The 21,224-nt window shown below is 40.4% G+C and overlaps 1 protein-coding gene across 1 annotated transcript in view; it reads left to right on the top strand.

The window, feature by feature from the left end:
* NSD1 (nuclear receptor binding SET domain protein 1) overlaps window positions 1-21,224 on the top strand; it is a 146,343-nt gene that overhangs the window by 93,148 nt on the left and 31,971 nt on the right. Inside the window, exons 13-14 of the mRNA XM_081091701.1 lie at window positions 10,012-10,212; window positions 12,062-12,241. Coding sequence (XP_080947827.1) covers window positions 10,012-10,212; window positions 12,062-12,241 — 381 coding nt within the window. The remainder of the gene's footprint in view (window positions 1-10,011; window positions 10,213-12,061; window positions 12,242-21,224) is intronic.

Here is a 21,224-nt window from a genome sequence, read left to right as displayed (position 1 = left end):
CCTCCTGCACATCCCCCACTGGGGATGTGCCCGCAACCCAGGCACATGCCCCTGACTGGAATCGAACCTGGGCCCCTTCAGTCCGCAGGCCGACACTCTATCCACGGTTTCGGCTGCTGGGCTTTTCTTGTTGCTCTCTTTATAACTCTTTGAGTTGTAGGGTTAGATAATTTATTACCATTGTTTCTTGTTTTCTGAGGCAGGCCTGTAGAGCTATGAACTTCCCTCTCAAGACTGCTTTCACTGTGTCCCATAGATTTTGGATTGTTGTGTTTTTATTGTCGTTTGTTGCCATGATGCTTTTTATTTATTCTTTGATCTCTCTGGTAACCCAGTCATTGTCTAATAGCATTCTATATAGCCTCCAGGTGTTTGATTTTTAAAAAAATATATTTTATTGATTTTTTACAGAGAGGAAGGGAGAGGGTTAGAGAGTTAGAAACATTGATGAGAGAGAAACATCGATCAGCTTGCCTCCTGCACACTCCCACTGGGTACACACTGCCCACAACCAAGGTACATGCCCTTGACCGGAATCAAACCTGGGACCCTTGAGTCCGCAGGCTGATGCTCTATCCACTGAGCCAAACCGTTTAAGGCGGTGTTTGATTTTTTTTATTGTTTTTATTGTAGTTGATTTCTAGTGTTATGCCATTGTGATCTCAGAAGATGCTTGATATGATTTCTATTTTCTTGAATTTGAAGAGACTTTGCCTGTGACCCAATATATGGTCAATCCTTGAAAATTACCCACATGTGCACTTGAGCAGAATGTATATTCTGTGGCTTTGGGGTGAAATGTTCTGAAGATGTCAATTTATTCTATCTGATCTAGTGAGTCATTTAGGATTGATGTTTCTTTGCTAATATTTTGTTTAAAGGATATTTTCAGTGGTGATAGTGGGGTATTAAAGTCCCGTACAATGACTGTATTGCTGTCAATCTCTCCCTTGATATCCTCCAGAAGTTTTTTTATGCATTTGGGTGCTCCTGTATTGGGTGTGTATATGTTTACCAGAATTATTTCTTCTGGTTGGATTGCTCCCTTTAGTATTATAAAGTGGCCTTCCTTATCTCTTGTTATGTCCTTCACTTTGAGATCTAATTTGTCAGATATAAGTATTGCTACTCCAGCTTTTTTTTTTCCATTTCCATTCGCCTGAAAAGTCTTTTTCCATCTCTTCATCATCAGTCTGTGTGAGTCCTTTTTTCTGAAGTGGGTTTCCTGTAGACAGCAGATATATGGGTCATGTTTTCTTATCCACTCAGCTACCCTATGTCTTTTGATTGGGGCATTTAATCCATTTACATTTAAAGTTATTATTGATAGGTACTTGTTTGTCGCCATTTTTATTCTTTATGCCTGTGTTCCTTCTTCATTTCCGATTTCTTCTTTTAACAGTAGACCCTTTAGCATTTCTTGCATTGCTGGTTTGGTGGTAATAAACTCCCTTAGTCCTTTATTTGTCTGTGAGGCTCCTGATTTCACCCTCAATTTTGATTGATAGCCTTGCTGGGTACAGTATTCTTGGATTCAGACCCTTACTTTGCATGATTTTCTATATTTCATTCCATTTCCTCTTGCCTGATGTGTTCCTGTTGAGAAATCAGTCGCTAGTCTGATGGGGGATCCTTTGTAGGTAACTTTCTGTCTCTCTCTGTCTGCTTTTAAGATTCTTACTTTGTCGTTGGTGTTTGCCAATTTAATTATAATGTTCCTTGGTGTCGGTCTTTTGGGGTTCATTTTGTTTGGGACTCTGTTAGCTTCTTGGATTTGTGTGTTTTCTTCCCTGTATCAGGGAAGTTTTCTGTCATTATTTCTTCAAGCAGGTTTTCTATTCCTTGCTCAGTTTTCTCTCATTCTGGCACCCCGATTTGTGTTGTCCTGAAGTTCTCTTAAGGTCTCCTCCTGTTTTTTAAGTTTTTTTTTCTAGATGCTGCTCTGCTTGAGTATTTTTTCCTACTTTGTCTTCTAGCTCACTGATGCGGTCCTCTGCTTCTTCTAGTCTATGGTTGATGCTTTCTATTGAGTTCTCTATAGCAGCGATGTCATTTTTTCACTTTTACTTGTTTCTTCATTTCCTCTTGGCTCTTACATATATTATTGAATTTATCTTCCATTCTGTTCAGTGACCTTATGACCATTTCTCTGAATTCTTTTTCTGACATACTGCTTGCCTTCATTTTGTTTACTTCCTTTTCTGGTGCTACCTCCTTTTCTTGCATATGCGGGCTGTTTCTTTGTCTCCCCATGATCTCTCTCCTCCAGGTGTCTGGTTATGTAGCTCTCTCCTGCATTGATTTAAAGGCACAAAATACAACACAAGGCACAACGCACAAGGCAATGAAGACGAATGTATTCACGCTACTAATAACCCCAAATAAAGGTGAACACCAGAGAAAAGAGAATTAGCGGAAAGGAAAAAAAAAGGAGTGCAGAAATGATATTGAGAATAGGAAGAACAGAAAGAGAATAAAAAAGAAGGGGGCAAAAACTATTTATATGAGGAGCAAACTCCAAGAGAACAACCACTGATCCCAAAAAATGCAAACAACAAATACCCAGAGATGAATGCAAACTACAAACAACAACTAATAACAAGTGAGGAGAGGAAAAACAGAAGCAAAAAACAAACAAAAAAGAAACAATCTTACACACAAGCACAAAAAAAAACCCCAATCTAATCAGCAGTCAAGCAAACAATAATAGGACAGAGAGAAAGCAAGGCAAAACAAAATAAAACCAAAAAACCTAGAATAAAAAAAGCAAAACACAAAAAAGGGAAGAGCGAGAAAAAATTTGGATAGTGAAGAAAGAGAAGAGAGAGGTGTGTATGGACTTAGAGCAGGGGATCTGAAATTAGATATTTAAGTAGGATGAATTTTTAACGGGGTAAAAAGAAGTAATAGGGAAAATCTAAAGCAGGAATAGGGTAAGAGAAAGAGGACAACAAAAGGGGGAAGTGAGGAGGACTGTTGGCATAAAGGTAAAGTTGAGATAGAGTAAAATGATGCTAAAGGAAAAATGAAAATAGAAAGTAGAACACTAATCCCAAAATAAAATAAAATAGAAAATGACATTTTTTTTAAAAGGTAAAATAGTGGTAGTAATAATACTGATTAAAAATAAAAATATAATAATTAAAAAGGTAAAATCAAGTGGAGAAAAAAAGTTTCCTAAGTAAAAGATAAAAAAATAAAAATGTGCAGTAGTGAAGGTCATTCACTTCCTCTACTGTTTTGTTTGACATGCTGTTTTCTGTCAGGTAGTCAGGACAGTATTGAAGTTCCTAGGGTTCCACTGCTCCTCTGTGTTGTAAGCCACAGTACTGATTTTCAAGCAGGCAGTATTTCTTTGTTTCTCAGACTCCTTTATTTGTGTTTACACAAGAGTCAATTTGTGATTCAACCCCGGGGTGTCAGTGGATTGACCTCCGGGGCTATAAGTCCTCTCTAGCCAGTATTTAGCTTTTGTTTTCCTGTTGCACTTAGTACTGGTTTGGGAGAATGGACTGTCCCAGAGCTGGTTCTCTGATTTTTACTCCCTGCTCTAATCCCCAGGTTCCACAAAAACAACTTTCCCCTGCAGTTTCTTAGAGTGTTCCCAATTGGGAGATCCTGTATACTGGGCTTAGTACTCAAAAGCAAGGATATAAAGAGAAAAAAAGAGCCAGAGTGCGCGAACTTTCGATTTTTGCCCTCCAGCCCTGCGTGCAACTCTGAATGTTACTGTGCGGGTCTTTTTTTCCCCTGACACTAAGCAGCCGGCACAGTTGTAAAATTTCAAGCTGCCTTTTTGTGCTCAGTCCAGCTATACTTTGACTTTTAGAGTTGCTTTCTGCCAGCAGCCTGCAGATCCCCTTCCACATTTGTGGATCACGCTAGCCCCAACAGCCGTCGATTTTGTGGGGCAAAGACTTCCCTCTAGTTTCCGTTGCACGTTTCTCTCTCCAACCTGGATCGCAGACCTCACCTTTCCCTAGGCGAAATCTGACCTTTCCGTGAGAAGGTGCAGGGCTCATCCGAGTCTGTGTATTTGCGCTGCTTGAGATCCAGTGTTTCTGGGTTCACAGCTGGTCCCTGGGTATTGTGGTTGTAGAGTCCCTGGATGTATAAGCTTTCGATAACAGCCACTCTCCCCTTCAAGATGGTGCAGTCTCCGCGGCCGAGCCAGTGGCTCCAGGAGATTTCAGCAGCAGTGGAGGCTGCCTGGTCTGGCAGTCCCCAACAGTCCTTTGGAGTATAGCTGTCTCTCACCCACAAATATACACTCCCTGTATGACCACACACTCTCCTTTCGTTCTCTCACTCACACACTATCTTACAGTCTGCCTTCCCATCGGAAGCCATCTTCCTACTCTCTGATCTGTGTTTTGTCTTTTATTTTTATTACAGAAATTATTAGACATATACAAAAAGGACATTTATAAAGAATCCCCATGTATTCATCACTTAGCTTCAGTAGTTAACAACTTTTCTTTCCAGGTCATTTTACCTGTATCTTTCAAAAGGTCTAACAATTACAACTTTACAAAAATACACGTATATACTTACCTGGCACGGGAGATAAAGTGATCACGAAGGTGGTTTTCCCAGGGTGAGGCTTATCCACTGCACTCCGGATGTACTGACCCCTGCAATTTCCCCAACTATGGGAAACTCTAGTGCATAATTTGTGGTAGTGGGGGACTGCATTTGTGCTCTCCCCTGTAAAAAAATAAACACCTATATCCAGTGTTGGCAAAATTATACAATAACTATATATCATCTACTACCCAGCCCCATTTTCAAATTTTCCCACTTAACTCAAAGATATTTTTTACAGTGTTTTGAATAAATCCCAAATGAGATCCCTGTATTGTATTTTTTTAAAATATATATTTTATTGAGTTTTTTACAGAGAGGAAGGGGGAGGGATAGAGAGTTAGAAACATCGATGAGAGAGAAACATCAATCAGCTGCCTTCTGCACACCCCCTACTGGGGATGTGCCTGCAACCAAGGTACATGCTCTTGACCTGGAATCGAACCTGGGACCCTCCAGTCCGCAGGTCGACACTCTATCCACTGAGCCAAACCGGTTAGGGCTGTATTTTTGATACATTAATCGACAACATTAACTGTCCCGTCCCCCTCACCCTATTATTTTTTTTCATCATCATGAGGTTTAAAAAATTTTTATTAAAAAAATTTTTTTTAAATATATTTTATTGATTTTTTTACAGAGAAGGGACAGAGCAGGGTAACGATTAAAGAACCAGCTCTGGACAGTTGACCTCCCCAAACCAGTTTTAAGTGCAATAGAGAAAATAAACCCTTGCTACTGCATAGAGAAGCCTTATAGCCTCAGAGGCCAACCCAAAAACACTGCCACCCAGAGGCTGAGCCACAAACTGACTCTTAGCTAAATACAAATTAAGGCAGTCTGGGACACAAATACGGCCTCCTTTAAAATCAGGACTGTGGTTTACAACACGGAGGAACAGTGTATCTCAGGGAAATTCAACGCTCTCCTGAATACCTGGCAGGACTGAGGCGAGCCAGACTGACGAGTAGAAGAACCGAAGGACCTTCACTACTGCAAATTTTTTTTTTTTCTTTTTTCACCTTTTAACTAAGAAACCAATTTTTTTTTTCTTCTTTTTCCATCACCTGATTTTACCCTTTTAATTACTACATTTTTATTTCTAACCATTATTATTACTGCTACCATTTTACCATTTTTTAAAGTGCCATTTTATTTTCTCTTTATTTTATTTTGGGATTAGTGTTCTCCATTCTATTTTCATCGTTCCTTTAGCGTCAATTTTCCCTACCTCAATTTTACCTAAATGCTAAAACCCTCTGCCTCACTTTTCCCCTTTTGTTGTCCTGTTTCTCTTGCCCTATTCCTGCTTTAGATTTTCCCTATTCCTTCTGTTTACCTCCTGTCAAAATTTCATCCTACGTATATATCCTATTTCCAATCCACTGCTCTAAATCCTTATATACAGAGAAGAAGGGAGAGGGATACAGAGTTAGAAACATTGATGAGAGAGAAACGTCAATCAGCTGCCTCCTGCACACCCCTTACTGGGGATGTGCCCTTGACCGGAATCGAACCTGGGACCCTTCAGTCCACAGGCCGATGCTCTATCCACTGAGCCAAACCAGTTAGGGCTAAAAAAAATTTTTTTAATTTTTTTATTGACTTCAGAGAGGAAGGGAGAAGGAGAGAGAGATAGAAACATCAATGATGAGAGAATCATTGATCGGCTGCCTCCTGCACATCCCACACTGGGGATTGAGACCGAAACCCAGGCATGCGCCCCCACTGGGAATCGAACCATGACCTTCTGGTTCATACGTCGATGCTCAACCACTGACCTATGCCGGCCGGGCTTTTTAATTCTGTTTGGTTAATTCTCATCCGAGGATATTTTTCTCATTGGTTTTTTTGTTTGTTTGTTTTGTATTGTATTGTTTTTTTAGAGAGAGAGTGGAAGAAAGGGGGGGGGAGAGATAGAGATATTGATGTCAGAGAGACACATTGATTGGTTGCCTCCTGCACTCTCCAGTCAGGGCGAGTATCAAGCCTGCAGCCAAAGTACTTGCCCTTAAGCAGAATTGAACCCTTGACCCTCCAAGGGCCAATGCTCTACCACTGATCCAAGCCAGCCAGGGGATGAATTATATTTTTATTTATTGATTTTATTAAATTTATTGGGGTGACTGTGGTTAACAAGATTATATAGGTTTCAAGTGTACATTTCTATGATATAAGACCTGTATATTGCACTTGTGTGTCCACCACCCAAAGCCAAACTATCTGTTGTCAACATATATTAGGCCCCCATTACTCCCACCGCTTTCTGGCAACTACCACACTGCTGTCTGTCTATAAGTTTCAGTTGTATATCTCACATATGAGTGAAATCATATGGTTCTTAGCTTTTTCTGACTAATTTCCCTAGCATAATATTCTCAAGTTCCATCCATGTTGTCCCAAATGGCAGTATTTCGTCTTTACTTATGCTCTGTAATAATTCCATTATCTATATGTTACCACATCTTTATCCAATCCTCTGTTGAAGACACTTTGGTTGTCTCCATGTTTTGGCCGCCATGAATAATGTTGCAGTAAACATAGGGGTGCATATATCTTTGCAGCATATATCTTTGCAAATACATGTTTTCGAGTTTTCCGGGTAGATACCCAAGAGAGGGATTGCTGGGTCATATAGTAACTCTTAATTTTTTGAGGAACCACCAGACTGTTTTCCATAGTGGCTGTACCACTCTACACTCCCACCAGCAGTGAATGAGGGTTCCCTTTTCTCCACAACCTCTCCAACACTTGTTATTACTTATGTTGTTGATAATAGTAATTCTAACAGGTGTGAGTGGTATGGTACCTCATAGTTTTTTGTTTATGTTAATCCTTACATGATTTTTTTTCTCATTGCTTTTTAGAGAAAGTGGAAGGGAGGGGGAGAAAGAGAGAGAGAAACATAGATGTGAGAGAGACACATCAACTAGTTGCCTCTCACACACGCCCCAATGGGGGTGGGGGGGAGTGAACCTTCTACTTGGGTACATGCCCTTAATCCAGAATCAAACTTGAGACCCTTTGGTGTGTGGTCCAACACTCTAACCATTTAATCACATCAGCCAGGGCTCTCATTGTAGTTTTGATTTGCATTTCTCTAATAGCTAGTGAGATTGAACATTTTTTCATATATCTGTTGGCCTTTTGTTTGTCTTCTTGCTCACTCTATTTTTTCATTGTCATTTATTTGTTGAGACTTGTCATTTGTCCTACTAACTTTTCCATATTCTAAATTTGATTGATTGCATCTTCGAGGTGTCCTTTTAACTTTCCTCCGTATTTCCTGGAAACTTGTAGTTAGATCTAAAGACTGGGTTAGTTTCAGGTCAGTTTTCTTTCGGCAAGGTGATGTGTACTTCCTATTATTTCCTATTGATGTCAGCAAGCATATATTGTCAGAGTTTACCCCTCAATAGTAATATTAAGATTGAGTTAGTCATGTTGTGAGCCTGATTAGTCTATTATAAAGTTTCTTACTGTGATACTGTGATTTATAATAAATGAATATTTGGTCTTTGTCTAGTTTATGGCACAGAGCTCCTGAAATCCTTGGAATTTCCTAAGTGGTAGTAGTGGTAAAGATGTCATTTGTATGTCTTTTGTTATGTTAATGAGGTGACTTTGGACCCATCTTAGGATGGGGCCTGATTGCCTAAACCTTGTTTGCCATGGCTGTTGTGGCTCAGTTGGTTGGGAATTGAAACCTCGGTGCACTGGTGCACTGGAGGACTGTTAATTCCCAGTCAGGGTACATGCCCCAATTGCGGGCAACCCCCTTAGGGGGCAAGCAGGAGGCCAGACAATCTATGTTTCATTCTCACCCTCTCCCTCTCTCTCTCTAAAAGGCAACTCAAAAATAAAGAACCAACGTTGTGACTCGAGGGTTAGAACTTTCAGTCCTACCTCCCTGACTTCAAAGGAGGGGATAGGGGCTGGAGGTTGAAACTGTCTCCAATCATGCTTAGGGAATGAATTGCCATCAAAACCCAAAAGAATGGAGCTCAGAGAGCTTCTGCGTTGGTGAACATGTGGAGATTCTGGGAGAGTGGTGTGCTTAGAAAGAACATGGAATCTCTGAGCCCTTTCCCCATACCTTGTCCTATGCAGCTCTTCCATCTAGCTGTTCCTGAGTTACAGTAAACCCTCGATTTTTCGGACCTCGATTTAACAGATTTTAGATTTAAGGGACTAAATTTCAGGCCCATATGTCATATGTGAAAATTAGCAGCCTGTTAATTTTAAAGTGCTTTTAACCAAAATTTGCTTATAATTATATTAACAGGTTATTTTGTTGTTATTAATTTACTGTTATTTTAAACAAATTTTAGCAAATAGACCATATGTTGGAAAAAAACACTGTAGTAATTTTGCTGACATAAATAAATATTATATATCTACAATTATAGTCTACATATTTAAATCCAAGAGTCACCGCTTGTAAACAATGTTTGGGGATGATTAGCACGTGATCACACCGCAACTTAAACGATAATTGGTTCTGGTTCTGTTATCTGTGATATGACTTCCTGCAGCAGTTTTGTTTTGTTGTTGTTAATCCTCACCTTAGGATATCTCCACTGATTTTTTTATTTTTATTTTCTTAGAGAGAGTGGAAGGGAAGGGACGGGGGACAGAGACATCTGTGTGAGAGGAACACATCAATTGGTTGCCTTCCATACATGCCTGGCTCTGCAGCAGGTTTAATGTTTGATGTTCCAACTTGAGTTAAGCCCTAGTATGTGCAGTTGTTTACTAGCAGTGACTGTTGAATGCACACATTTACTAGACCTATTCAGTATAAATTTAAAATTACAGTCATACGTATAGCAAACTTTTCTGTGAAATTAAACTTTTCATACATATTTAATTTTAATTACACAAACATGTCTACATAAGTAAAAACAGGTAAACTAACATTTGTCAATTTTTTAACACATGCATTCAGAAAACCTACTTTATTATATAACAGACTTTTGCCTTTAATGGACACCCCCAGTAAGAACCATGTTTCCCTGAATCCTGTGAGCTGCTCTAGAAAATTAATTGAACTCAAGAAGGGGGATCATGGGAACCCTCTGACTTATAGTTAGTTGTTCAGAAGTACAGGTGACGACCTGAATTCAGCAATTGGTGTCTGAAGAGGGGCACGTACATGACAGTTTTGTAGGACTGAGCTCTTAACCTATGGGATCTGATGTTATCTCCAGGTAGATATTGTCAGAATCGAGTTGAATTATAGGACAGCCAGTTGTTTTTGCAAAATTGCCTGGTTAGGTGGGAACACATCCTACACCCAACACCTCCCCCATCCCCAGGTGGAATGTGATGCAGAATTGTGTATTCACTAAATTTTCAGCTAATGGTTTAGCATTGGGTGAATTCTTGAATTGGTATTAATTTGTTACCTTTTTTCTCTTTTCCTAGGAATCCATACCTGTTTTGTATGTAAACAGAGTGGGGAAGATGTTAAAAGGTGCCTTCTGCCCTTGTGTGGAAAGTTTTATCATGAAGAGTGTGTCCAGAAGTACCCACCCACTGTCATGCAGAACAAGGGCTTTCGGTGCTCCCTCCACATTTGTATAACTTGTCATGCTGCTAATCCAGCCAGTGTTTCTGCATCTAAAGGTATGGGTTGTGAACCAATCTAATTGTAAAATCTCAGTTTCATTGGCAATGGATGTTTCCAGATGCCACATGGCATGTCGCTTCATGACCTATCTAACTTGTGTCAGAGTACCAGTATTTTATGTGAGAGACAAGAGAGTAATGGATTAAATAGCCATCACATTGTATTCTATGGAGTGCTAACATTATGTGGTTGTTTTAAATATTGGATTTTGTGTCTTCATCCCCTTACCTACTCCATTAGACCATAGTCTATTCTCCTGAGGACCCTTTATATCTGCACTTGTCAGATGTGATATCATTTAGACATGCATGTAGGTCAGAATTGAGGTTTTTGTTTTGTGTTGATTTGCTTTTTTTTTTTTTTAATGGGAACACCTATCTTGAAAGCCTTTTTCTGCTTCATAGGTGGAAAACTGAGGTTTCTAAAACTATATGTGGATATATATAAAGCAAGAGCTCTTTTTTATTGATTTCAGAGAGGAAGAGAGAGGTAGAGAGAGGTAGAAACATTAATGATGAGAGAGAATCACTGATCAGCTTCCTCCTGCACGCCCCCTACTAGGGATCGAGCCCACAACCCAGGCATGTGCCCTTGACCAGAATCAAACCCAGAACCCTTCAGTCTCTAGGCTGACACTCTATCCACTGAGCAAAACTGGCTAGGGCTTGTTTTGTTTTTTGTTAATCCTCACCAGAGGATATTTTTCCCATTAATTTTTTTTTTTTTTTAAAGAGTGGAAGGGAGGAGAACAGAGAGAGAGAAGCATCAGTGTGAGAGAGACACATTGATTGGTTGCCTTCTGTACCAGTCCTGACCAGGGCCTGGGATCGAATCCACAACCAAGGTATATATATGCCCTTTACTGGGAATGGAACCCTACGTTCCTTCAGTCTGAGGGCTGATGCTCTAAGCACTGAACAAATCAGCCAGGGCGATAACTCAAGTTTTTAAATCTGTTCCTACTGGGAAAACAATCATTTGTTTCTGTTCAGTAATAGTTGGTCTCTTACTGGTTGTCTTTTTTTGTTGTTGTTGTTGTTAATCCTCACCCGAGAATATTTTTCCCATTGAGTTTTAGAAAGAGTAGTGGAAGGGGGAGGGAGAGACTGAAAGACACATCCAATGGTTGCCTCCTGCAGGGGAACCAGGTTCAATTTCAGGTACCTTGGTTGCACACTGGCCAGGGCAGTCTTGCCTTTTTTTAAAAAAAAATCGATCTTTTAAGCAGACTGGCAATACCTTTGGTAAGTTGATTTCCAGGCCCTGTAGATCTCATTAGTCTTAAGCATAATAATTTAACTTGCTTGATCAAATTTGCAGTTTAACCATCAGGTACCTTCCTGTTTTCAGTTGTTATTGTAGATTACATTTAGGTGGTTTGGTAATGGTTTTTAGTTGGTGAAATATTAAGAGGATATAGTTCATCTAGAAGGGGTGGAGGAGTTCATTCAAGAATCACAGCACCAGGTAACAAAAGTAAGCAAGAGCCTTCCTGCCAGCTGTCCTTTTATTCTGATAGTTCACATCCCCACGTCCCATTTAGTTTGCTGGCCATTTCAGGTTTCCTAGGAGTCAGGGCAGTGGTTTGAAAAGGGCTTTCCTTAGTGAGGCAGGCTCACTTACAGTTGTGGGATCTGACTCCTTATGTTGAAGTCACATAGCTCCCACCTGAGCTTTTCTTAGTGAATTGGTTGTTAAAGATCACCTGCCCTAGAAGTGCTTCCTTTTATCTGTGACATTTTCTCAGTTCTAGCAAATAAGCTTGAATAACGCACATTTTAAGTATTTACTCTCTTCATGTGTTTTTTTGCTCCTCCTTTGTTTTCTTGATTCTCATGGTTTTAGGTCGTCTGATGCGATGTGTCCGCTGCCCTGTGGCATACCATGCCAATGACTTTTGTCTGGCTGCTGGGTCAAAAATACTTGCTTCTAATAGTATCATCTGCCCAAATCACTTCACACCCAGGCGAGGCTGCCGAAATCATGAGCATGTTAACGTTAGTTGGTGTTTTGTATGCTCAGAAGGTAAGACATAATTTCTTGATGTATGAATAGTCTAAAAAGAGATTAGTACTGTGTGTGTGTGTGTGTGTGTGTGTGTACATACACACTTTTAAATCCTCAACAGAAGATATGTTTGCATTGATTTGAGAAAAAGAGGAAGGTGGGGAGTTGGGGGAAAGAGAGAAACACCATTGTGAGAGAAAAACATCAATTGCCTCCTGTACACTCCCCAACTAGGAATCAAACCCAAAACGTAGGTATGTGTCCTGACCAGAAATCAGACCCATAGCCGTTTTGTTTATGGGATGATGCTCCACCCAACTGAGCCACTCAGCCATGGCAGATACTTTAATTGCAACAAAAAACTTTCTTCACATCGCCACTACAAGAAATATTGGGAATTGATGTCCTGAATTAGTGATAACATAGCAGAACTTTCAAACTTGGTTTTGTTCCCCCATAAGGAGAGGTTTTGTTTTTATTTTGAATAATGACTTGATTTTTATCAAAATGTTAAAAAATTTAAGCACTAAAGAAAAAGACAGGAAAAAGGAGACAGAATCACTCTTGGGAAATGAGGTGATGTCAAATGGTACAAACTTCTAATTATACTACGAATAATTTGGTGGGATATAATGAACAGCTTGGTGACTGTAGTTAACAATACTGTATTATATATTTGAAAGTTAAGATAATAGATCTTAAAACTTCTCACCACCAAAAAATAAGAAATTGTAACTGTGATGGATGTGTTACCTAATCTTATTGTGGTAATCTTTTCACAGTACATACATATATCAGATCATTATGCTGTATACTTTAAACTTACTCAATCTTATATGTAAACTATATCTCAGTAAAGCTGGAAAATGAAGAAGAGAAAAAGAAAAAAGAATGAGCGAACAATCCCCAAATCATCTCTCACCATCAGAAAAAAAAATTGTTTAATATTAAGTGATATTACTCCAGATACGTTTATATAACTCAATAGAAGCAATTCTAGAAGATGATATCATGGTATAATTGTGTGTTTTTTAAATTTTTACATGAATTGAAATGGAAGAAACAAAGGGAAAGTGGAGAAATTTATGAATTTCCTTACTATTAGGGATATTAATATGTTACTAAAAGGTCTTATAAAGTGGAAGAAAAACTAATTTTATATCTTTTTATATATATTCAATTTAAAAATATTTCTCTTCTAAAACAGAGTCAATATTATCCTTATACAGTTTCTTTTTCTGATTTTTGCTAGTTAAGTGGAGGATTTAGTATTCATTGCTGGTCCACTTACTGTAGTGATTATTGTTCTGAATTTCTCTCTTGATTTTCTGATTGTCTAAGAAGCACCCACAGGTGCTATACTTCTCTATTTGAGACAGTTTGGCATTTACCTGTGTACTAGAAGCACATTTTGGGTTACTTTACCTTTGTACTAGAAGCACATGCTGGCTTATCCTTATCTAATAAAAGAGAAACATGGTAATTGGCGTAACAGCTACCCTTCCCATTGGCTAATCAGCGACATATGCAAATTAACCGCCAGCCAGGCAGCTTAAAGCGAACTTGAATGAGGCTTGCTTGCTTCAGTGACAGCGGAATCCAACGTTCCCCGCCTGCCTTGCCGGCCTCTGAGCTGGCAGTTTGAAACATTGTAACAAATATAGAAGCTAAACAAAACCCCAGAACCCTGCTTTCAGCCAGCCGGGATCTCAGAGCTAGAGTTGATACAGAGTTTCGATTATAGAACACAAACAAACCAGATACCTGCTTTCAGCAGCAGAGGCCTCAGAGCTGGAGCCAGAGCTAAAGCTGGCCCAGAATAAAAAAAAAAAAAGATAAAAAGGAGTGGTTGGGAGTTCAGTCACCCGCCAGCCTGCAAACAGCCATCATCCCCTCACCCAGGCTGGCCAGGCACCCCAGTGGGGACCCCCACCCTGATCCAGGACACCGTTCAGGGCAAACCAGCCCGTCCCCACCCATGCACCAGGCCTCTGTGCTATATAGTAAAAGGGTAATATGCCTCCCAGCACCGGGATCAGCGGAGCCGCGAGGCCTCCCGGCACTGGGATCAGCGTGCCAGGGAGCAGTGCCCAAACCCTCTGATCGGCCCTGCTCTGTGTGTGATGGGGTAGAGCCATAACCTCCCCATCGGCCCTGCCCTGAGTGTGAGAGTGGCGGCGCCCCAACCCCCTGATCAGCCCTGCTCTGTGGGTGATAGAGGGCGGTGCCCCAACCTCCCCACCCCCCACAGGCCCTGCTCTGTGTGTGACGGGGTAGAGCCATAACCTCCCCATCGGCCCTGCCCTGAGTGTGAGAGTGGCGGCGCCCCAACCCCCTGATTGGCCCTGCTCTGTGGATGATAGAGGGCGGCTCCCCAACCCCCTGATCCGCCCTGCTCTGTGTGTGACAGGAGGCGGTGCCCCAACTCCCCTATCAGCCCTACTCTGTGAGTGGCAGGGGGAGCTCCTCAACCCCCTGATGGGCCCTGCTCTGTGCGTGACAGGGAGGAGCTCCCCAACCCCCTGATGAGCCCTGCTCTGTGCATGACGGAGCATGGAGCCCCAACTCCCCTGATGGACCCTGCTCTGTGCGTGACAGGGGCCAGCACCCCAACCCCCTGATTGGCCCTGCTCTGTGCGTGATGGGGTGGCGCCGCAACCTCCCCATCGACACTGCCTTGAGTGTGACGGTGCGGTGCCCCAACCTCCCAATTGGCCCTACCCTGAGCATGACTGAGGGTGGCATCGCAACCTCCCGATCCTCCCTGCTCTGTGCATGACGGGGCGGCGCCCCAATTCCCCAATCGTCCCTGGTCTGAGCCCGACCAGGAGCTGCACCTAGGGATTGGGCCTGCCCTCTGCCACCCCGGAGCAGGCCTAAGCCAGCAGGGCGTTATCTCCCGAGGGGTCCCAGACTGCGAGAGGGCACAGGCCGGGCTGAGGGACCCCCCCTTACCCCCCCGAGTGCACAAATTTTTGTGCACTGGGCCTCTAGTTATAAATGTTTAGGCTACGTGTGTGTGTGTGTGTGTGTGTGTGTGTGTGTGTGTGTTTTAAGACTAGGGTGGACATTGCTCCATTGTCTTCTGGTGTTGAGGATGGTACCAGTTTTCTTACCCAGTTTTCTCATTCCTTTTTAAATTGTCTAAAATTTGTTAATTAGTAACTTTTTGGGAACAATTTCCCTAACTTCATTTTTTTTAAAAAAATATATTTTATTGATTTTTCACAGAGAGGAAGGGGGAGAGTTAGAAACATCGATGAGAGAGAAACATCGATCAGCTGCCTCCTGCACATCTGTTGGGGATGTGCCCGCAACCCAGGTACATGCCCCTTAGCAGAATTGAACCCGGGACCTTTCAGTTCGCAGGCCGACGCTCTACCCACTGAGCCAAACCGGTTTCAGCCTAACTTCATTTTTTGAATATCTACTTACTAGAGGCCCCGTGCACAAATTTGTGCACAGGTGGGGTCCCTCGGAGTGGCCTGCAGAGATCGGGCCCCAGCCTCGCAGCCCCTCCTTGGCCTGGCACCCCCCCCCCCCTTCACCTGCTCCACCATCCCATCTGTGGTGTGATCAGTCGGGGCTGCACCCCCCCACGCCCCCCTCCCCCCCCCCCGGCTCCCTCAGCACCTGGGAGCTGGGCAGCAATTGGGCCCTGCTTGCTCCTGCCATGTTCTGCGCCACCCCATGGTGGTCTGCGCATATCATAGCAAGCTGCGAACTCTCGGTGGAATGACTGCCCAAGGACAATTTGCATATTAGGCTATTATTACGTAGGATTGGTGATGCAATTTTATGAAAACTTGGCTGGTTATAAACATGTTGATGGACTAGTTTTAAAAAAACAAGGAACATGTATAATTTAATGAGAACCACCTTTGAGAAATTTGGGTATGCTAAATAATGCTGCCCTGGCCATTGTGGTTCAGTGGTTAGAGTGTTGGCTGGCTCATCCAAGGGTCTCTCTCTGCTTTGATTCCCAGCCAAGGGCACATATCTGGGTTGCAGATTCAATAGCCGGTCCCCATTTGGGGTGTATGTGGGGAGGCAACCAATCGATGTGTCTCTCTTACATCAATGTTCCCTCCCCTCCCCTCCCCTCCCTCCCTCCGTCCTTCCCTCCCTCCCTCCCTCCCTCCTTCCATTGAAAAGCAATGGAAAAAATGTCCTCAGGTAAGGATTAAACAACAAAAATAATGCTAAAGCCAACAAAAAGTGGAATTTTTCTTTTGCTCTCAAGATTTATCTGACATGACAATTGAAGTTAAAACTCCATCTATTGATTAGGGTTTGGGTCAGGACATAGTTGGCATCCTCAGATTATGATGTTAATATGTAATAAGTAAAGTAGAAGATTTAAGTGCAGTTAATACGTGTAGAAAGTGGAGCTTTGGTGTAGTTAGCAATGTTTCAATGCACAAAGAGGACTATGTTAGCTTTGTTATTGTCCTGTATAAAACTTTATGAATTATACATTCTTTTTTGTTTTTATAATATAAAACTCTCTTGTGAAAACTGCTGCCTATTATTAATCACCTTTCTTTTGTTTAAATAAAGTTAAACACAGAATTTTGGTATTTAATAGCATTTAAATATAACATTCTGTAATTCACCCCATAGAATGTAAACATGTATCTGGGATGCTGAAGTGTAGGCTCCAACTTTTTCATGTTTCTTGAACTTGGGAAGATGAAATAGTTTCTACATTAGACTTAAAAAGATAATTTTTTTTTAATCCTCACCTGAGGATATGTCTTTACGGATTTTTTTAGAGAGAGATGGGGCGGGGGGACAGAGAGAACCATCGATGTGAGGAGAGAAAACCATCGATGTGAGAGAGAAACATTGATTGGTTTGGTTGCCTCCTAAACAAGCCCTAACCAGGGATTGAACTTACAACCTTTTGGTGTATGGGATGACACTCCAACCGAAACACTGGGCCAGGGCTAGGTTTTTTGTTTTTGTTTTTAATTTGAGAGTATGATGAAATGAATGGAAATTGGTTTCACAATAAAAGTGCCCATATGATGCCGATTGTAGCTGATGGAATGGTTGGACACTGAAAAGCTATCGAGTTCCATAATTATGAGTGCCCAAGAAACCTAGTAGTTGCAACAGCAGCTCTTGAAGTGTGATCCATGTACTAGGTGTGCCAGTTAATAATGTGGATTTTTTTTTACAATAGACAGAGTTACACATATGTTGATAAGTATGCAATTTGATATGTATGCTGTTTGGTTGTGTTGACAGCAAGCTTCAAAACTTCATATGTCAGCTGAAACCGGTTTGGCTCAGTGGATAGAGCGTTGACCTGCGGACTGAAAGGTCCCGGGTTCGATTCTGGTCAAGGGCATGTACCTGGGTTGCAGGCACATCCCCAGTAGGAGATGTGCAAGAGGCAGCTTAGCTAATCGATGTTTCTCTCTCATCAATATTTCTAACTCTCTATCTCCCTTCCTCTCTGTAAAAAATCAATAAAATATATTTTAAAAAAACTTCATATGTCAAATTTTCTGAAGGTTTTAACATCATAGATATTTTTATGCTTAAAAATGTCTAATTTTGTGCCCAAAAAAAGAGCATTTTCAGGAAGTTTTAATTTATTACTTTATTTTGAATAAAAAGTTATTGTATACTTTGGGAAGCTAATGGTGAAATGCTCCATCTCAAGATACTTGTGAGCGCTGGTTTAAACGCTTTAAAAGTGATGATTTCGATGTGAAAGACAAAGAACGTCCAGGTCAACCGAAAAAGTTTGAAGACCAACAATTACAAGCATTATTCGATGAAGATGCATGTCAAACTCAAAAACAACTTGCAGAAAGATTAAACGTTGCTCAGCAAACAATTTCCGATCGTTTACAAGCAATGGGAAAGATTTTAAAGGAAGGAAAATGGGTGCCACATCAACTGAACAAAAGACAAATGAAAACCGAAAAGTCATCAGTAAAATGTTGCTTCAATGGCACAAAAAAAAGTCTTTTTTGCTTCAAATTGTGACTGGCGATGAAAGTGGGTTTATTTTCAGAATCCCAAATACACAAAATCATGTGTTATTCCAGGTCAACCATTAACATCGACTGCAAGGCCAAATCGCTTCAGAAAGAAGTCAATGCTCTGCGTTTGTTGGGATCAGGTAGGTGTGATGTATTATGAGCTTCTGAAACCAGATGAAACCGTTAATACCTACAATAAATAATCAGTTTGAACCACGCTTTGATCGTGAAATGACCAGAATGTGCCAGAAGACACGGCAAAGTAATTTTGCTTCGTGATGACACACCATCACACACTTCAAAACCAGTTAAAGACACGTTTAACACACCCGCCTTATTCACCAGACCTGGTTCCTTCAGATTACTACTTGTTCTTATCCATGTCACATGCACTTCAAAACATACGAAGAAGTGGAAAACTGGGTCTATGAATGGTTTGCCTCAAAACAAGAAATGTTCTATTGGGACGGTATCCACAAATTACCTGAAAGATGGGGGAAATGTGTAGCTAGCGATGGCTATTACTTTGAATAAATCACTTTTGATGTTTCTCTTGAAATTACCATGTTTTATTTGATTACAAAATCCGCCGTTATTAACCAGTATACCTAGTATCCCTGAGAAGCAGGGAGTGCCTAGATACCCTTTACTTGGCTTCCATGAGATCGTAACTCTTTTGTAGTAATGTGAAGATGTTACTTGCCTTTTTAACTTTGTTGACATTTTCACTAATGGTGCAAAATCAATGCTGGGTAAAACTGGCACCTGAACACAAATCAAGGTGATGGCTCCAAAACCTTACAACTCTAAGTGTTCATTGTATTCTTTGTTACCCTATACTTGCAGTAAAAATCATGAAAGTTTCACCTAAGACTGTCCTTGATTAAAAGTAAAATATATTTATTTTATTAAATCTCAACCTTCAAGTGAATATTGCTTTAATATTCTGTGTGATAAAATAGGAAGTACACATGTTTCATACTAATGGTCTAAGTAAAAGCAGTCATGCAATTAGGATGCCAGTCTGAACTAGCTGCCTTATTCATAGAAAACCATTTTTAGTTGCATTACTGACAAACTATGGCTCTTCATACTTGCATATTTATTTGTCAAACTTTTTCTTGAAAATGGATGAAAGCAAGCCTGCCAGTTAAAGAAAAACAACTGACAGAAATTGTTGCCAATCATAAAATTTGAGCTCTTAAGTGAAAATTAGAATTTTGGAAAACTACCACCCTGAGCTTAACAGCTTCCTAGTATTTCCTGATGAAATCATGGTGATATTAACAAAATGTGGCCGTTTGTTATTACACAATGAAATAGAATAACTTTGGGAAGATCTAGCTGATTCAGCAAACCAACAGTTTTCATATAACCAATGTGTGATGTTAAAAAAAAAAAGGCATATATAAAAGATCCATTCAAAGTATTAGACAGATCGATGAATTTTAATGTATTAGTACTAAAAGTTTATTGATATGATTTCAGATTTGATATTGCAAATAAAGTCTATCCTTTGAAGTTTAAGTGAATAGTACCAAAGAAGGAATATGTACAGTTACTGAACAAGTTTTTAAAGTACTCCTTTTTTCAACTATTTATCTGTGAGGGATCATTTTCTTTTCCTTTTTTATTTTTAAAATATATTTTATTGATTTTTTTTACAGAGAGGAAGGGAAAGGGATAGAGAGTTAGAAACATCGATGAGAGAGAAACATTGATCAGCTGCCTCCTGCTCACTCCCCACTGGGGATGTGCCCGCAACCAAGGTACATGCCCTTGATCGGAATCGAACCTGGGACCATTGAGTCCGCAGGCTGACACTCTGTCCACTGAGCCAAACCTGTTAGGGCTTCTTTTCTTTTTTAAAAATAAACTTTTGTTTTAAATTGATTTTTAGAGGGGGTGAGAGAGAGAAACATCACTTGGTTGCCTCCTATAAATGACCTGCCTAGGGACCAAACCCACAAATGATATGTGCTCTGACTGGAATTGGAACTCACAATCTTTTAGGTCTATGGGACAACATTCCAAGCAACCGAGCCACCTAGCCAGGTTGAGAGATCATTTTTTTCATGGACATCATCCAAACAACATATTACAACAAATTTAATTTTAATATTTGTAAAAATGTAAAACCTTGAGCTCACTAATAATATTTCGTTTTGGAAAATACATAAAATAGATAATGTTATTTATGTTAACATAATAGATTTGTTAATAAAAATGAATTAATGTTCAATATTTTTATTAATTTCAGTTTATGTTTGGTAAATATCAATATTTTTAGCCCACATAAACGATAGTCTTTGGGAATCTTTGTTTTTTTAGTATAAAGTGCTAATGCAAAAAAGCCTGAGAACTTCTGATCTCACTATCTAAGATTATCTTGGTGTTCGAGTACTGGGAGAGAATGAAGTCTTAGAAAAAAATATTTTTTGGGGGGGCCCATATATAGGAAAAACCGAAGGTGTCATCCAGAGTATTAGGATAATAGTATGGTAAATGGCTAAATTGGAAGGAATCCATTCCTAGAATTCAGCAATGTTTAAATTTTTTTTTTATCCTCTTTCACCAAATGGTACTTTTTCATCTTGTGGTTTCCTTTGATGGTTCATGAGTTTTTCCTCTTCTGTCTTCCTGCCTTTCTCTCCTATACACGTCCTTTACTGCCAGTATAGACCCTCCTGCCTGCTTCCCACCTATCTACTCAGATTAATCCTGCTTATTTCTTTCCTCATATTCTATTATGTCCTTCCTGAAAAGCTGATGTGCTTGCCAACTAATTCTTCTCAGCTCTGATCTTTGACTCTTTTTATTGGGTATTCTTTTTGTCCAGATGTCTTATGAAATATCCTTCTTTGAACACCTAATTCAGATACTTATTGTATGTGAAATACTTCCAGTGTGTCATGAATGCCATATTGGTAAAAGGAAAGTTTTTCTGTTCAGTCCATGTAGTTGGCAAACTATGCTATTATATTGTGACTCAGCAGATAACA

The sequence above is a fragment of the Myotis nattereri genome (genome assembly GCF_964212035.1).
Source record: "Myotis nattereri genome assembly, chromosome: 5".
NCBI lineage: Eukaryota > Metazoa > Chordata > Mammalia > Chiroptera > Vespertilionidae > Myotis > Myotis nattereri.
Note: the sequence above shows the minus strand (reverse complement) of the source record. Positions and strands in the feature narration are given on the sequence as shown.